Genomic DNA, 15,700 nt, shown 5'->3' on the forward strand with positions numbered 1-15,700 from the left:
TGATTCTACAGACAGAGGCAGGATAGTGCAAGGAACAGTCAACATTTTGAAATCCTCATACACCAAACCTCAGAGGGAAAGGAAAGTTTTACGGTCAAGTTGGGGACTTTTGTCTGTTTAGACTGTAGACTCCTTTGGGCAGAGACTGTCGCTTATTATGCTTTTACATAATGCCTAGCACAATGGGGTCCCTAGGTAATAGCGTAACACAAAAAATGACTAACACCCACTGGCCGAGCTGGATTAAAGGTATCAGAGAAGGCCAGCCAAGATGTGAGAAACAAGCGGACAAGTTAGTGGACTATGCCTGCTTTCTTCTCTTGAAATCCAGCTGCAGGAGCTGGGTCATCCGACAGGCCAGATGCTGATGGCTATGAAAACACCACCATCAAATCCCCTGTTCCACAAAAATCGAGGTTTCCTCCTAACATGATGGTGATTTATATGCTACCCCGGTGCCCCTCCCACGTATTGTTAAATATTAGCTTGTATTTTTAATAAAACACGCTGCTCTCCCAATCAGTAGGCCACGCTTAGCACTGCGCGGGATTGTTTGCTAAGCAAGGCAGGGCAACTCCTGAAAAAGCAGGGGAATGGCACAACATAAGAACGGCCATACTGGGTCAGACCAAAGGTCCATCTTGCCCGGTATCCTGTCTTCCAACAGTGGCCAATGCCAGGTGCCCCAGAGGGAATGAACAGAACAGGTAATGATCAAGTGATCCATCCTCTGTCGCCCATTCCAAGCTTCTGACAGACACAGTCTAGGGACACCATCCCTGCTCATCCCGGCTAATAGCCATTGATGAACCTATCCTCCATGAACTTATGTAGTTCTTTTTTGAAGGTCTGCATAGGCTGAATGGCTTGAATTCTAGTTTTCCAGCAAGAGAAGCAGCCTCACACCCTGTTCTCATACATCAGGGCATTAGCTGATTGCTCAGTTGGGCTCAGGCAGGAACATCGCCCTGTGTCCCTGTACACCACCGCACACTTGGCCTGCTTTTTATTGTCATCGCTGATGTTCCCTCCAGTACAGCTGTGTGGGAAACGGGTTTCCCATCCCTCAGATATTTCAGGTTCAAAACTTTTTCCCTATCTCAAATCAGGGCAAAAAGATGAACTCTCAAAAATATTCATGCGCCAACATTTTTTTCCAGTTTGGGTCAATGGGAACTTTGTTTTGATAATTTTGAAACATTTGGTTTTGATTTGATTTTGATTCCCTTTTTTTAGTTCAATTAGATTCGGTTTGGAAACAAAGTCATTTCAAATCAGAAATTTGATTTTTTTTGTTTTGAAAATGTCAGTGCAAGATGTTTTAACAGTTCCAAAAATTCTTTTTTTCAACTTTTTTTTGAGTTGGGAGATTCATCCAATCGGAACCTGGTTCATGAAGTTTCAATTTTGACAAATCGGCATTTTTGACCAAAAACCGATTCAGGGAAAAATTCCTGACCAGCTCTACCTTCAAGCAACATGCTGTGGTTTTGGTAGGAGGAAGTGTGATATAATTGTAACCTGATCCTGGGTGGAAAAATCTCATCTCCTTGCTAGAGAAGAGTCTTAGCTACAAATATTGGATCTGGGGCCCTGTCCAGACTTGCCCAGAGTTCAGGGAGGTTTGGATCCAATGATCTAGCTCAGGCCTTTGTACTATAGGAAACCTGCAGGTATAGAACATGTGTCACCAAAGGGAGTCTAATGACATGCAAAGTGATTATGTACGCAGATGTTCCATAACTGTTAAACTCTAAACTTGGCTGAAAGGAGCATTTATATTTGTTTCAGGAAAGGAGGATGTAACGCGAAGGGATGAAAGGTGGAAATTCCTCCAGGACCTGATCAAATCAAGTCATCTGAGCAAGAGAAAGCCACCACGGCCACCTCCTCAGAGCATTAGAAAAAATTAAAAACAAAGGATCTCCTTTACTTCTCACCACTGTTGATGCTGCTAAGTCGCTTTCTGCATTTCGCTCTGCTTAGGAAGTGAGACAAAGCCAGTCAGTTTAACATTGGGCCTGACCCTGCAAACTCTGGCTATGGGGGTGCAGTGGTATTGACTTACTCCTGCTTTGCAAGGCAGCACCCTTCACAGTCAGGGTTTTCAGCACCCACCGTCAGGGTCAGATTTTCACACGAGCTCAGAACGTTGGGTGCTGAGCACTTTGGATAGTCTGGCTGGAAGTGTCACAACGGGAGCAGTTGGCTGCTGAAAATCGGACCTTGCCTTTCTAGTTACCTTCACTCTTTGGTCCTTGCTGCACTAGCCAGCAGCTGCCAGGTTGGGGTTCCCAATACCTCAGTGGAAGGTTGAAATACGAAAAGACGGTAATGGTATTTTCTAAAGAAATAATCAAACACACTGCTATCCACAGCAGCTTTTGGAAAATCTCTTTTTCAAAGTACCCCATAGCTACTAAACAATATCCCTTTAACCAGAGACTTATTGGGCCAAATTCCTCCCTGCTGTAACATCATTCGAATTAATCAAGCTACCCCAGGGTTGAATGTGGCCCATTTTGCATTGCAAGTCCTCGTTCCCATATACCATCTGCCTATAAAGAAACCACTGGGGCCCACCTTCTTCCAAACAGCTCCTGTGTTTGCTTTAAGTGGACTGGATTTCTTCCACTGACTGGGTATTTTAACACCATTTGCTCCTCTGGATGAGTTCTCTTTCAGCCAGTTTGCTGTTAAACATTTCTCTGCTGCTGTCCAGGTGTGCAATAAAGTGTCTTTGCATCTCCCAGCCTGCGTGTGGCGGATTGTCATTTCCTTATGATCTTAACTCCCAAAAGAGCAATGCAAGGTATGGAATTGGTTGCAGGGATGGGAAATACTGGGGCTTTAAAATAAACTATTAAGGATAATTGATTTTAAGGGACTCCTTGTTCAGACAGCACCCAGAGAGAAATCTCATTCATGGAAAGGCCATGGCTTGTATTCTCTGCTGCCCTGCACCTTAGGCAGTCATTGGTGTAGTGTTACTAAGTCAGATTGGTGGTGACTTACACCCTTGCTGTACTCTACGCTGGTGTAAATGACTACACAACGTACAAAGAGAAGCAGGCCCCATGTGTTCTACTCCCTCTACCCTGGTAGAATCCAGCTTGCTCCTTGCCAGGTGGAAGAGATGTCTGCTACTTAGAATCATAGAAATGTCGGGCTAGAAAGGACCTTGAGAAGTCATCAAACCCAGCCCCCTGCACTGAGGCAGGACCAAGTAAATCTAGACCATCCCTGACAGGTGTTTGTCCAATCTGTTCTTAAAACTTCCAATGACGGGGATTCCACAACCTCTCTTGGAAGCCTGTTCCGTGTCATGCAAGCAAGAGGCTGGCAGTGAAGGTCTCATCGGAGAGATGAATCAGGGGGCTAATTACAGCTGCTTGTTAGTTTGCACCATTTGTAGCTCATGCAACAAATTAAGAGAGAGAGATTTGGGGACATTCCACCTACAGTGAATAATCTAAGAAGCCGGGCGGGGGAGGAGGTGGAGGACAGTGGGGGGTGCTTCAGCTGGCTTGCTCTGGGGTTGAAAAAGTTTGCAATGCTTTAAACACCTCCTCATTTTCCTGTATCAGCTAAACAAGAGATCGATATCAAAGAGAAACCTGTTGTCTGGTTAGAATGTGAAACAGTTCCTCCTCGCTGCATTTCCGGTGCTGAGGCCAAGGCTGTCGGTGCTCTGAAAGCCTGCAGCTGGGGGAATCCCTCGCTATTTACATCTTTCCATGTGTTTACTGAATGCAAATCAAAATGTGTGCGCAGGGGGGTTATTTTAAATGTTCTTTGCAAACCTCTTTTCCCCTTGAAGTGGAATGTGATTCCGAAATTCCGAAGCGGGGGATCTGCAAAGGCCATGGCTACCTGCAGTTATGATCTGACACCATCCGTGTTGATAGACTAATGGCCTCTGATTGGGGCCCAGATCCTGATGCTCTTACTCCTGTTGGTGAGCGCCTTAGTACGGCACCCAGATACTGCAGTGATAGGTGGCAGCTGCCTCCCTCACAGCCAGGGAGGGTTGCACAGAATTCCCTTTGGACCCATCAGAAGCTTCCCTGGTTAAGCAAAACCCATGCACTGAGCTTGTTGCCCTCCCCATCCTCTTAGACCCAGGAAGAAAGAGATCACAAATGAACTGGAGCCCAGCTCTCCCAATGGCAGTGGAAGTCAGTGACCCTAAGCCATCCCTTTGCACGCCATGCTAATAGAAGTTTAGTAACATGGGCCAGAGGTCTTGGGACAGTCAGACGGGTTGGGTTGGTGCAGCCCCAGCTCACCTGTTAGCACGTGGCCTTTCAGTTTTCCAGCCCGCAGGTCTGTGCCCTGCAATGACAGAAAGGATTCGGTTAACGCACAGGACACCAGAATATGCAGTCACTCACCGGACCTAATTATTTGCATTGCCGTGGGGCCTAGGGACACCAGTCAAGGATCAGGCCCCCGCTGTGCTAGGCACTGTACAGACGGTCAATAAAAAGACAGTCTCTGCCCCACAGAGCTCACAGTCTGGGTTCTGAGAAGAGACAGCAGGTGGATGAGTCAAACAGGTGGGGATGGGGGTGGGAGTGACCATAGCAAGTTTTGAGACAGGAAGCGGGGCCCCAGCCACTGTCAGACTTACCCATCCAGGGGGAGGGTTTCAAAGGCACAAGGGGCAGTGAGGTGCCCAGCTCCCACTGAAAGTCAGTAAGTGCCATTGGTACTTTGGGGAACCTGCCCCTGGGCATTTAATGTTAGCACAATACAGCCTGCTGCAGCCTCACTCGCGGTGCTGCCTCTCAGCATGGAGCACCCCTGGACAGTGCCTCGCTTGAGTTTAGCTGGAAAGTTTCCTGAACTGAGTTTGTTTCCTTCATCTTCACCTTCTCCAAACCTCTCCTGACAGGTGTCATTCCTTTCCCTGGGCAAGCAGGGAAGGGTGGGGAGAGAATGTGCCGGGGCCTATATTTTGCTTGTTAATTTGTATTTTAAAAGTGTCAGTGACTTTGTGCACCACAGCCAATGCATTGTAGAGTTCCCCTGAATCACAGGCTGTGCTGTCACTGTGCTCTTGAAGCCAGCACACAGGGACTGTCAGACGGATCACATTGGACCTGTTATCTGGGCCACGGGATGCTGGGAAGGCTACAAAAGCTCTCTCTAAAAGCCCCGACACCATCCTGTGCACAGGTATTCAGGCAAGGGCTAATTAATATCCCTGTAATGGCAGGAAGGTCACAGTGTCTTTGGAAAGCACAGAGGCTGGAGTGTCGAGAACGAAGGTGAGGAATCAGAGATGCCTACAAAACCTGACAGGTGCAATTTACAGCTGCAGAGCCAGATCCTCAGCTGGTGTAAACTCTCATGCTCCCATTTAAGTCAATGAAGCCCTGCCAATTTACACCATCTGAGGTTCTGGCCTATTGAAGACAATGAGGCCATGCTGATTTACACCGGCTGGGAATCTGGCCTGCTGTATTCTAATCACCAGCCCACTAGGGGTGAATTAAGAATAGATGCAGATTCACCAAAAAGCTTTGGAGCTTCCCAAAGCAATTCCCAGCCCAAGACTCTTTGATTTTCTTCCCCTGATGGATCCAGAGAAGATCTCCCTATCACTTCCTCACTCTTTGATTCCCTAAGGCAATATGTGCTTTACACTCTCCACCAGGAACGTCTGGGGACCAGCCTATAGCATGCTGCCCCTCCACCCCCATGCTGTTCTCATTTGTAGACTAGAATGGATCTATACTGTGTTCGCGGCCTGTGCAAAAACCTTGTCTAAAACTTTAGCATGGTTAGGGGATGCAGGCAGGTCCCGGGTAACTGAAATGGAAAGCTGTGATGCAAGCCCTTGTGCATCCTGTGTGATGCGATGCCTGTGGTTATATCCTGGGACAGTCAAGAATGAGCATTTCACAAACCTTACGAGAGAGCCTAGGATAATTTAGTTATGGTGTCAAGCCTGACACAATTCAATGCCCTACCTTGCCTTGATTTTACCACCCAATCACATTCTCTCTATCACCTCCTCCTGCTGCTGCACTTATGGAGAATTCTAATAAGGTTTTATTGAGAACAAAATACAGTTGGGCAGAAATCACATGCTGCAAATCAGCAAACAGCACTAGCAGATGGGGAGAGCCAAGCGTAGCACAAGCCAATGCCGTGCAAACATCCCTCCACAGGTCTGCCGATGGGATGCACCTTACTCCTGACCTGCAGCACCCCCAACTAATCCCCCACTCAGCTCTGCCAGTGCACCCCAGTTTGGAACTGTAATACCCACTGCTATTCTAGTCCTATGCCTCCAACCCAGCTCTGCCAATGTGTATGAATACTCATCTGGAACAGCCCCCGTTATTCCAGTCCTGCCTGCCCACACGCACCCAGCTCTGCCAGTGCTCCTTAGTCTTGACCTGCCCTAGCAGTAATTAATTAGCAATTAAAGGAGCATCAGATAACTGCAGATAGAATGCATCTGACTCCCAGAATTGCTGGATCAAGCTTCAGCCTTTCCAAAAATAATAGAAGCCAGATCTTCATTGAGTCATTTGGTGATGAGAACATCAAGCAAGATTCACATTGCATAGTAAAGTTCATTGTAATGCAAACATCCTCTCAGTTTCTGTGTATTAGCTTTGCAAAGCCCCATGAAATTTTACCAGCCTCAGCACAGAATTTCCTCACCCACCCTTTCCATCACGCTGATGATAAAAGTACTAGTGACTAAGATTTTCAAAAGTGACTAGTGATTGATGGGGCCTGGTTTTCAGAGTACGGGTGCTCAGAACTGAACACCGCCCCTTGGGGGTGTGTCAAGTTCCCCTCCGCCCCTCAAAAACCCAAAACTGAAGCACTTGAAAATCTTGGCCTAATATTTTATTTGCCCATCAAAGGAAAGAAGCGACGCATGCCAGGCGAAGGCGTGAGGGGAGTTCTGCATGGCTGCGGGGTGCCAATGCACGGAGCAGTGTATCTAGCGAGAACAATGCTCTAACATTCTCTGATGGCAGGAGTGTCCCCTCCCCACAGTTTCTTTGGGAATTCTGACCCCACCTGGATGAATTTCACTTCTTAGATAACTCTTATCTCACCCTCTCTTCCAAATCCAGGCAAGAACGTGGGGCGGGGGGGATTTAAAGGACTGTGCTGAGCATTCCATGGGAATTCTGATTTTTTTTGTTTTTAATGCGCTGACCTGCCATTAAAAGCTCTGATGCTTGATTTAAGTGAACTATGGCCAACTTCAGGAAAGACTTAGCCTCTCTGACTCAGCAGACTGCTCAAGTGAGGCCATATGGAGCTATCCACACAGTCAGGACACAGGATACTTGTGCTGTTTTGCCCGAAGGCAAAGCAGGGAAAGCTGTCATTGGTGGCAGTTGCCTGGGGCTGGGCAGGTCACCCTGACAGCGTGGGTCCCACCTAGGCAGCGATTCCTTAAGGGCTGGAATGGAGCAGCAGCATTACACTGAACAAATAAATGCTAGTAGCTAAGGATATATAATGGGATACGTTTGGAGCTGAAACCAATTCTAGGACCACACTCAAAACTTGACCCCTCTGAGTTCAGAGTTGGGACACCCTCCAACCACCATTAGTGAGGTGTCTTCAATGCCAGGAATTGAGGCCCTTTATGTTTCGGAAGAGGGTTGGTCTTTTGACTGCAGCACATGGGACTGGGAGCGAGGGGAGCAGCGTTCTGCTCCTGCATCTGCCACGGCTTGTTGTGTGAATCCAAGCCAGCCTCCTCCCTCTCTGGGCTGTGGTGCTTCCCTGTCTGTAAAATGAGGACAATATGGGCTGCCTGGCCAGTGCAGGATCCCAGGTGTGGTGGAATCTGGCCACGTCCTGACGTACCCTGGATTTGAGGATCAGGCTCCTATTGAGAAGGGAGAAGAGGAAAAGCCCGGTGGGGCTGGAGCTAGCGGGGCGGGGAAGAGCACTTTACAATAGCTGTTTGTTATAAAAGAGGCAGAGAGAAGGCAAGATTTAAAAGCAAAGGAGCAAATTCTGCTTTTCGTTACGCCAGCGTCCAATCGGCGTGAGTCATCCAAGTTGCTCTGGGTTTGCAGCAGTGTGATGGGGGGCAGAATCGAGCCTGGGGGCTCACATGCCAGCTTGGAGTAAAGGATGCTGCTCCTGGCACCTCCGAGGGATTCTGGGCTGCTGATTCATTGGCTGCCTATCCTCATGGAAACAAGCAGCACTGCTCTGCTTGTGGGGAGAGCCTGCCTGGAGACTCTGGGGAGCCATATCTGCACCTGGGGTCAAACCCAGCCCCACTTGCCCCATGCAGCTTTTATTAGCTGGGCTGTCTGGCTGGATTCCTCGGTGGGACGCCTGCGTGCTTTTGGAGGACGTCGAGAAGTCCAGCTCCAGGCTTTTCAGCTTTTCAGCCCCCACCTCCGCTCCATTGGATGAATGGGGCCCAGCAATGACACAGGCGGCTTCCTTGTTCCTCTTCAATTATTGACTGCAAACTGCCCGCCCACTCTGGAATCCTCGAGGGCCTGGTTGCCAGCTCCTCCTGACCCCGTTGGAGCGTGGGGTCAGCAGCACATTTCTGCGAGCACAGGAGAGATGATTTAATCTCTTCACCCACCTCTTCCCATTTGCTGGGAAGAATCAATCACTTTCTCCCCCCTCCAGGGCAGGCAGAGGTGGGAGTCTACCTTCCCACCTGTTCCTAACTTGGAAAGAAGTTCCAGGTGCCTCCTTCTCACTTTGGCACAGAGCGAAGCTGTGGCCAGTTGAAGGCTGCAGCATGAGAGCAGTCAGAGCGTGTCATTCGCTGGTGACGAAGGTGCTCCATGCACCACAGGCAGCACCGCCTGAATGCAGTGGGAATCCTTTGATTTTTTCAGTTAACAAAAGGTAATTGACGAAAGGGCACTAACTGTTCCCTGGAGGTACAGTGGCATCCTGCAGAGAGTCATGCTTCAAGGTGTTGGTTTAGCGCTGTGTCTCCAGTGCATGGAGTGCTCTTGAATGGAAATGATCCCAGCAAAATTACCTAGACAGCTTCAGCTTGATACCCCCCTGCCCTGCTCCTTGTCTTTTTATTTACACCTTGTAAAGTGCTGCGGTTTATTGCACTGATGCACTTTGCACTGATACACTGTAAGGGACTACACGTGGTGCAGCACAACAAAGGACTCAGCCTGCTATCTGGGTAGGAGAAAGAGGTGTCTCGTGGTGGAACAGAAGAGTCCAGCCTCTGAGTTCTATTGTGAATGATGTATGGGGGCAAGTGACTTCATAGCTCTGGGCCTCCATCTGCCCATCTGCAAACCAAGGTTGATGATAATAGGCCAGGTGTGCAAAGCTCGTCTCGTAACCTGAGGACAGATCCATCTGAAGGACAAATTACCCAGCACTGCCGGGGAGAGTGGAAGCCAGAGACAGATGCAGAAATTGAGAGGGAGAGGAGAGAGAAATGAGGCGGTTTGGGAGAGGGAGATGTAGGTGGTCTGGCAAAAGGGAAGAGTTCATGGGGAAGCAGAGGGAAGGACAAACATGGAGGTCCTACTTTGAGAATTCTGGAGGGAAGGGAAGGAAGAACATTATTTGCCTAGGAGGCTAGCACTGCCTATAGCTGGCCCTGACAGTACTATCGGGATTACAAGCTACTGTTCAGTCATCCACCATTCCCATCTGCTTTATAACTCCATGAAGTCTAGTTACCTAATGTGAACATCCAAATCGAAGTGCTTCCTGTACCTCTCAGCTCATTCATTTTCTTGTAATGTTGATCAAAGAGCTCTGTCTCGTCAGAGGAGGAAATCCCCCTCTTCCTCCATAAATCCACTGTTACCAATGGAATTACACTGACCCACAGACACTCCTGAGATACCGAGTGAGGATGCGCCACTTTGCCCAATTTCAAACCCATGCGAACATTATGGGTTTGAATGTTTGACAGGCTCAAACGTTAGTAGGTTTATGTCCCACCTGAGGGGGAGCTCTGGCCTTGTCTACACTAGAGAAAAATACCATGCTAAGTAATGGCTGATCTCCTTCAGTCCCCGGGACTGCACCTCTGTGCCCACAAACACAGGGGCTCTCGTCGATCCCCCTAGTGCGAAGTAATGCTCCCAGCTGGGGTTGAGGGGTTAAGAAATGACGGAGTCTCAGTCATGCCTGCCTCGATCATTTGAGTGTTGGCATGTGGATGCGTCTCCCTGCTACAGTGGGGCAATCAGTGGGAAAGGAGCAGAGAAGGAAAGTGCTAAAATAATCCAAGGAGATGGTTAGATTAGGCAGCAGAGAGGAGGAGAAGGAAAGGATGAGGACGAAATAAAAACTATATGCAGCGTCCCCACGTGTGCCAGCTGGGCTTTGTCATAGGCGGGTGCTCGGGGAAGCTCCTCTGCCTTTTGTAAATAGAACAGGCTCCCCCTTAGCTGGGGTGGCACCTGTTAGTTCTCAGTTCAGCAGCCTCTTGGAAAAAACAAAACCTAGTGACCTCATGGATTTACGTTACAGGGACACCGAGGTTCCTGAACTTGCAGTAGTGTTTGGAAATCCCCAAGGCAGTACTAGAGGTTCACCGTGCTTCAAAGGCCTCAGAGTTCATCTCACCACTAATACTGATGGATTGAACCCTGAGCGCCTGCTGCACCAGGGGTGGGACAGAATCAGTCCTGCTGCGGGTTTTTTAAGGCAAATTGGCCCCACGTCTTCTTCACAACCTTCCCTACAGGGTCCTCTGAGACATGAAACTGCTCTCCGGAGAGTGGCCTGCAAACTGGATAGACACAACTCAACTTTGCTTCACTTCCTCAGGGCCTCCACTGCCCAACCTTTGTGAAACCATGTCTGCTGTACAATCTACCATGTCTGTTGCTGGCAGAGCCCTAGCGTGCTTCCCTGAGCAGCCTCTGTGGGGACTGCCTTTCCAAGACAGTATTATAAAACCATGCTACAGGCTGTCACTGGGTGTGCTGGAGCATGCATGTGTGTACATACCTGTGGCTGGGAGCACAAGGTGAGAGCTGGTGGGGAGGGGTTAGTCTTTGATGTGGCCCTCAGGAAACAAAAGTTACCCTGGTTATGGAAGCCCTGCTTGAACTCTGCTGACCACAGGCAGTTTAATCTGCGGGTTCAACACGCACGCCCTGAACCAGAGTTACTCCCCAGCGGCTGCTTGCTCTCAGTGTGGCTACTTTGACTGAAGTCTGGAGGCTTGCTGAGTCAGGGGGTACAATTTTAAGAAGAGTCTCAGGGACTTACAAGCCTAAATCCCATTGGTTTAGGCACTCCTGGGTCCTTTGGCCATATCTCAGGCACAGCCCAGCAGCACGTTCCCGTCGGGCTCCAAACTCCCCCAGAGTTGGGGGGTGTTTAGTTCAGTCCCAGCTGCTTTGTAAAATCTATGTAGCAATCTGCGATGAGCAGGCCCCCCGGGGGCTGTGCTATCACCCTCGCAAAGAACTTCGGAGAGACCTATTTTCCCAGCGCCGTCTGGAACAGCTGAGAGCACGAGAGAGGCGGAGGCGCAGCGCTGAATGGAGATGCGGGGCTCTGGGGCAGCAACGCCACCCGGGATGTGCCAATGTTAGTTTAATAGCTCTGTCTACATGCCGTCTGCTTGGAGGCTACTGAGCTGTAACTGCCCACGGTGTTTCGCGTACAGCCGCACAGCCTCTGTGGATCCCTAGCACAGGGTGAGCTAATGGACACTGATGTGCTGCCATGTTTATTAAATACCCTTTTATGAGAGCATTAATATTTCTTAATGACACCATTTGAGCTTAACGTTCTTTTTTTCTCCCGAGGATGTGGTCTGTGGCTAAGGGGAGAGCTAAAAATTCCCACCCTCCATTCCGCTAAGACCGTGGAGGAGAGGAGCTGGAGGAAATCGGTGATGTTGTTCTGGTGCATATAAACCCCAAAGGGACGCAGCTCGATAAATTACTGTTCGTATGTACTACCTGGGGACCCCAGTCAAGGAAAGTCTGGGGATGTCTTGTGATTAAGGCATTGGAATTGGACTTGGGAGATCTAGGTTCAATTCTTGGTTGAAGTCACATAGGGCCAGATTTTCCAAAAAGCTCAGCTCGCTGGGTGCTGGGCTCTCTTGAAAATCTGACCACCAGTGTAAAGAACAGAAGTCGCTGGCTGCTGAGTGCTTTGGGAAATTGGGCCCTTGTTTAGGTACTTAAATGGGAACTGAGTCCTTGAAAATCTGGCTCTGATGGGGGGTGCCGAGTCCTTGAAAAACTGTCCCTGAGCTCTTTCCAAAATCTGGCCCTAAATCTCCTTGTGCCTCATTTCCCCACCAGTAGAATGGGGCTAAAAATTGTTTCTTAGTCTGTCTTGGCTATTTAGACTGCAAACTTTCTAGACCAGGTACCGTCTCCCCTACCAGCTGTTTGTGCAGCACCGATCACCATGTGTCCCCGATCTCAACTGGGCCTTTCAGGTGTGACAGCAATACAGTAATCGGGGCCTGATGGTGCTCGGTGCTGTACAAACATCCGGCAAAGGAAGAGTTCCGGGCCCAAAGAACTTAATGTTTAATGATAATTCTACTGAAGAAGGGAGGAGGATGCTGTCATAGCACATTTACGGAGCTGTAACCCACTGCAACACCCGAGACGCCTTCTGCAAATGCCGGACGGGATTTGGCTGGAGCTCCTGGACAATATGAATGAATAAAACCCAACACCCTCCCGAGTTTCCGAAACTCCTCTGCATGGCAGGAGACCAGCATGTTGTCCCGAGCGGCTCTTTGCCATGCAGAGGAGTTCGTTACATTGCAGCTCATTCCAGCGCCCTGTCCCGCAAATGGCAGGGGAGCGTTGAGGCTCTGAGGTAGGTCTGCTTGGGCCCTTGGTGCCGTCCGCTCTACATTGAATGAGTCATATTTTGTTTTCCTCTTCATAAATCTTTTCTAGAACATGTCTGATCCCATCTGAGGAAGGGGGAGGAGGGGCTAGGAAGGGGATCGGTGGAGAGAGAAAATTTAAGGCAGGGACTCAGGGTTAGGGAAAGTGGGTGTGGGAATCAACACAATAGCTGGCAGGAGACCAGGACAAACAGATGACTGATTGGACTGAGGTTTGTGAATAAGAACAGGGCTGGCTTGTTATTCACTCCCAGATATAACTCCTTCTCCCTTCCCCCCCTCCACCCTGCCAGAGCCAACAGCTGGAACACTAGTAAACAAGAAGGGTTCTCTGCAAGGAGGGACAGCAGGATGGAGCGCAGCCGCTTGCTCCTGGCATTTGCAGCTGCTTGGCCTGCTAGTCTTTCTGCACTGCAAGGCTCTGAGTTCATGCTGGAGACGCTGGGTGCTGTCCCTACAGTAGGCTGATATGATTAAAGAACAATTAGCAAACTGGTGAAGTTAATCTCCAAACAAACAAGGTGCTTCCTGCGCTGCTCGCTTAGGGCACGCTAGCTCGAAGGGGAGAGGCGGCTTCAGAACTGGCACATGCAGGAGACCAGATTTATTATTCTCCCTCTTTGTTATCTTTATAACGAAGCCAGGATTTATGAATTGGCTCTCACTAACACAGGGGAAAGTCTAAGGAGGGATAAACCAACCTACATGGGCTAAGAACCAAGCCTTCTCCAAACAAACCTTAGGCGTGAAAAGTGCCGTTAAAAGAAAATAATTGCAACTATACAGATGCCTAGCAACATTGTATCTATTTGATTTATCCGTCTCTCCTCCCCACCCCCCAACTCTATGTCCCTTGTCATCTTAGACTGTAAACTGTTTGGGGCAGGGAATGTGTTTACATATGCGTATCACCTAATACAACAGGGGCACTGATCCTGGTTGAGGCCTTTGGCTGCTACTGTAATATAAATATTAAATGGTGGTTGTTTTTTCTCCTGCTGATAATTTTCATTTTTATCCACCTCTGCACTTTCTGCTTCTGGCCCACGAAGCCCTGGAAGCATCACGAGACAAAGCCTGGCCTAGTGATATTTTCAGCCCAAATCTGTTGACTATTGTAGAGATGGGCAGACCAAAACCCCAGCTCTGAATACTCCAAAACTCTGGAGTTTCAAAATCCAGATGCAGGTTTGGGTTTTATGGCTGGAGCTCATCTCGAGTTGGATAAATCTCAGCATTAGGATGGGAGTCCCAGGCCCCAGCAAGTCGAAACCAGCCATGACGACCCCATTAAAACGGGGTCGCGACCCACTTTGGAGTCCCAGCCCACAGTTTGAGAACTGCTGCACTGGATGACACTCCCCATCCAGAGCCAGGAGTCCTGACCGTTGTTCTAACCACAGAACTCCCAACCACCAGCAAAACTATAGCCCCATAGCTTCCGGTGGGGTCTGGAAATCATCCGATGCTTTATTCATTTGATTTATACAGTTCATTTAGTGTATCACGCCAGAGGGGAGGGACCAACATCCGGGTTCCAGCTGACCTGGCTCTGCACTGAAAAGCTCTCATTGGCACACTCAAAGCTTTCCAGGGTCTCTTCTCTACCTCTCCCGGGTCTCTCTGAGTTGCGGGTTCTCCCCTCTCAGACCCGGAATCCTTGCCAGCGTCACAGACCATGCCCCTCGCTCAGAGGAGACAATTAAACGGGCCCTTTTGCATTGCGGTTGATAACGCTGGATGTGGGAATTGCATACAGATGCTCTGGTCCCTTAGGATGACTTAAACCTAACTGGACACTGAAGCAGGGAGAGGGGGTTGGACAGAGAGAAGAGAAATCTTGGGATGCTAAAGCCACCCTAGGGATTCCCTTCAAAGGCTGAGCTAATCTGGTGCTGCTCAGCCCCCTCCTTGCAGGCAGGAGCGAGGGAAGTTATGATTTCCTGCCGTTCAGAACCCTCTCCTCTGCTGCTCTCTGCACTAGCAATGGGCCGATCCCCCAGTTATCAGCCCTAGTTCTGCACCAGGCAGACGATTCTCAAGGTCTTGCCCAGAGTCCTGTGTCCCAGGCAGATGAGCACCCTGGCTCCTTAGTTGCTTCTAGGGAATGCAGGGATTCTGCTACAGAGGGCAGCTTAGCAGGACGGATTCAGCTCTCCAGTCCTATGCCATAGCTAATGCAGTGCCAAACACTCACCAAAACGGCGGAGCATTTTCCTGCTGGAATTCTCTCCAAGTCTGATCTGAACCCAAAGCCCAAATCCGAATGCCTTAAGCTCTGGGGCAGTTTGGATCCAGATCTAGGCTTGAACTTCACAACCGGCCCCTTTCTCTAGAATGGTACCAGTCCTCAATTCTGGACTCCTGCAAACATTCACGTTCAGCTCCAGTTGTGAGACCACACCCAAGCAGATGCTCAGGTACCAGGTAGTGATAGATGCATTAAAAATACGTCCTGTAGAAAAGATAGACTAGATCAGATGAAGAGAGCTCGCTAGCTAGGACAACAGCCTCTGTTCAGTGCTACTCACATCAACATTTATGCCCCCTGTGCTTGCTGCTGCTAACTGCACTGTGTTATGGAGTGTGCAAATGCACTAATGCTGTTCTAGTGCCCTTTGCTCACACTCACCAGGGAGGGCCTGGCGGAGCTGTGCAAAAACAGGGAAAAAATTTACACACAGTTTGGCAGAATCTTTTTTTGGTTTTCCTTGGGGAGACTCTCTGCTTCCCGCTGTCCCTTCTCCCCCTTCCCCTCTGACCTATATTTAGGCTCTGAAGGCTGAAATCTATTTTTAAACAAATGTTGAGGAATAACGGACACTGCTTTTCAAATAATTTCTCCATCTTTAT

At 49.2% G+C, this 15,700-nt stretch overlaps 1 protein-coding gene across 5 annotated transcripts in view; it reads right to left on the minus strand.

The window, feature by feature from the left end:
* PEBP4 (phosphatidylethanolamine binding protein 4) overlaps nucleotides 1-15,700 on the minus strand; it is a 224,314-nt gene that overhangs the window by 26,980 nt on the left and 181,634 nt on the right. For all 5 annotated transcript variants that reach the window (XM_054017319.1, XM_054017322.1, XM_054017321.1 and 2 more), the window contains exon 5: nucleotides 4,290-4,335. In XM_054017319.1, coding sequence (XP_053873294.1) covers nucleotides 4,290-4,335 — 46 coding nt within the window. The remainder of the gene's footprint in view (nucleotides 1-4,289; nucleotides 4,336-15,700) is intronic.

Source organism: Malaclemys terrapin, chromosome 2 (assembly GCF_027887155.1).
Source record: "Malaclemys terrapin pileata isolate rMalTer1 chromosome 2, rMalTer1.hap1, whole genome shotgun sequence".
Classification (NCBI taxonomy): domain Eukaryota; kingdom Metazoa; phylum Chordata; order Testudines; family Emydidae; genus Malaclemys; species Malaclemys terrapin.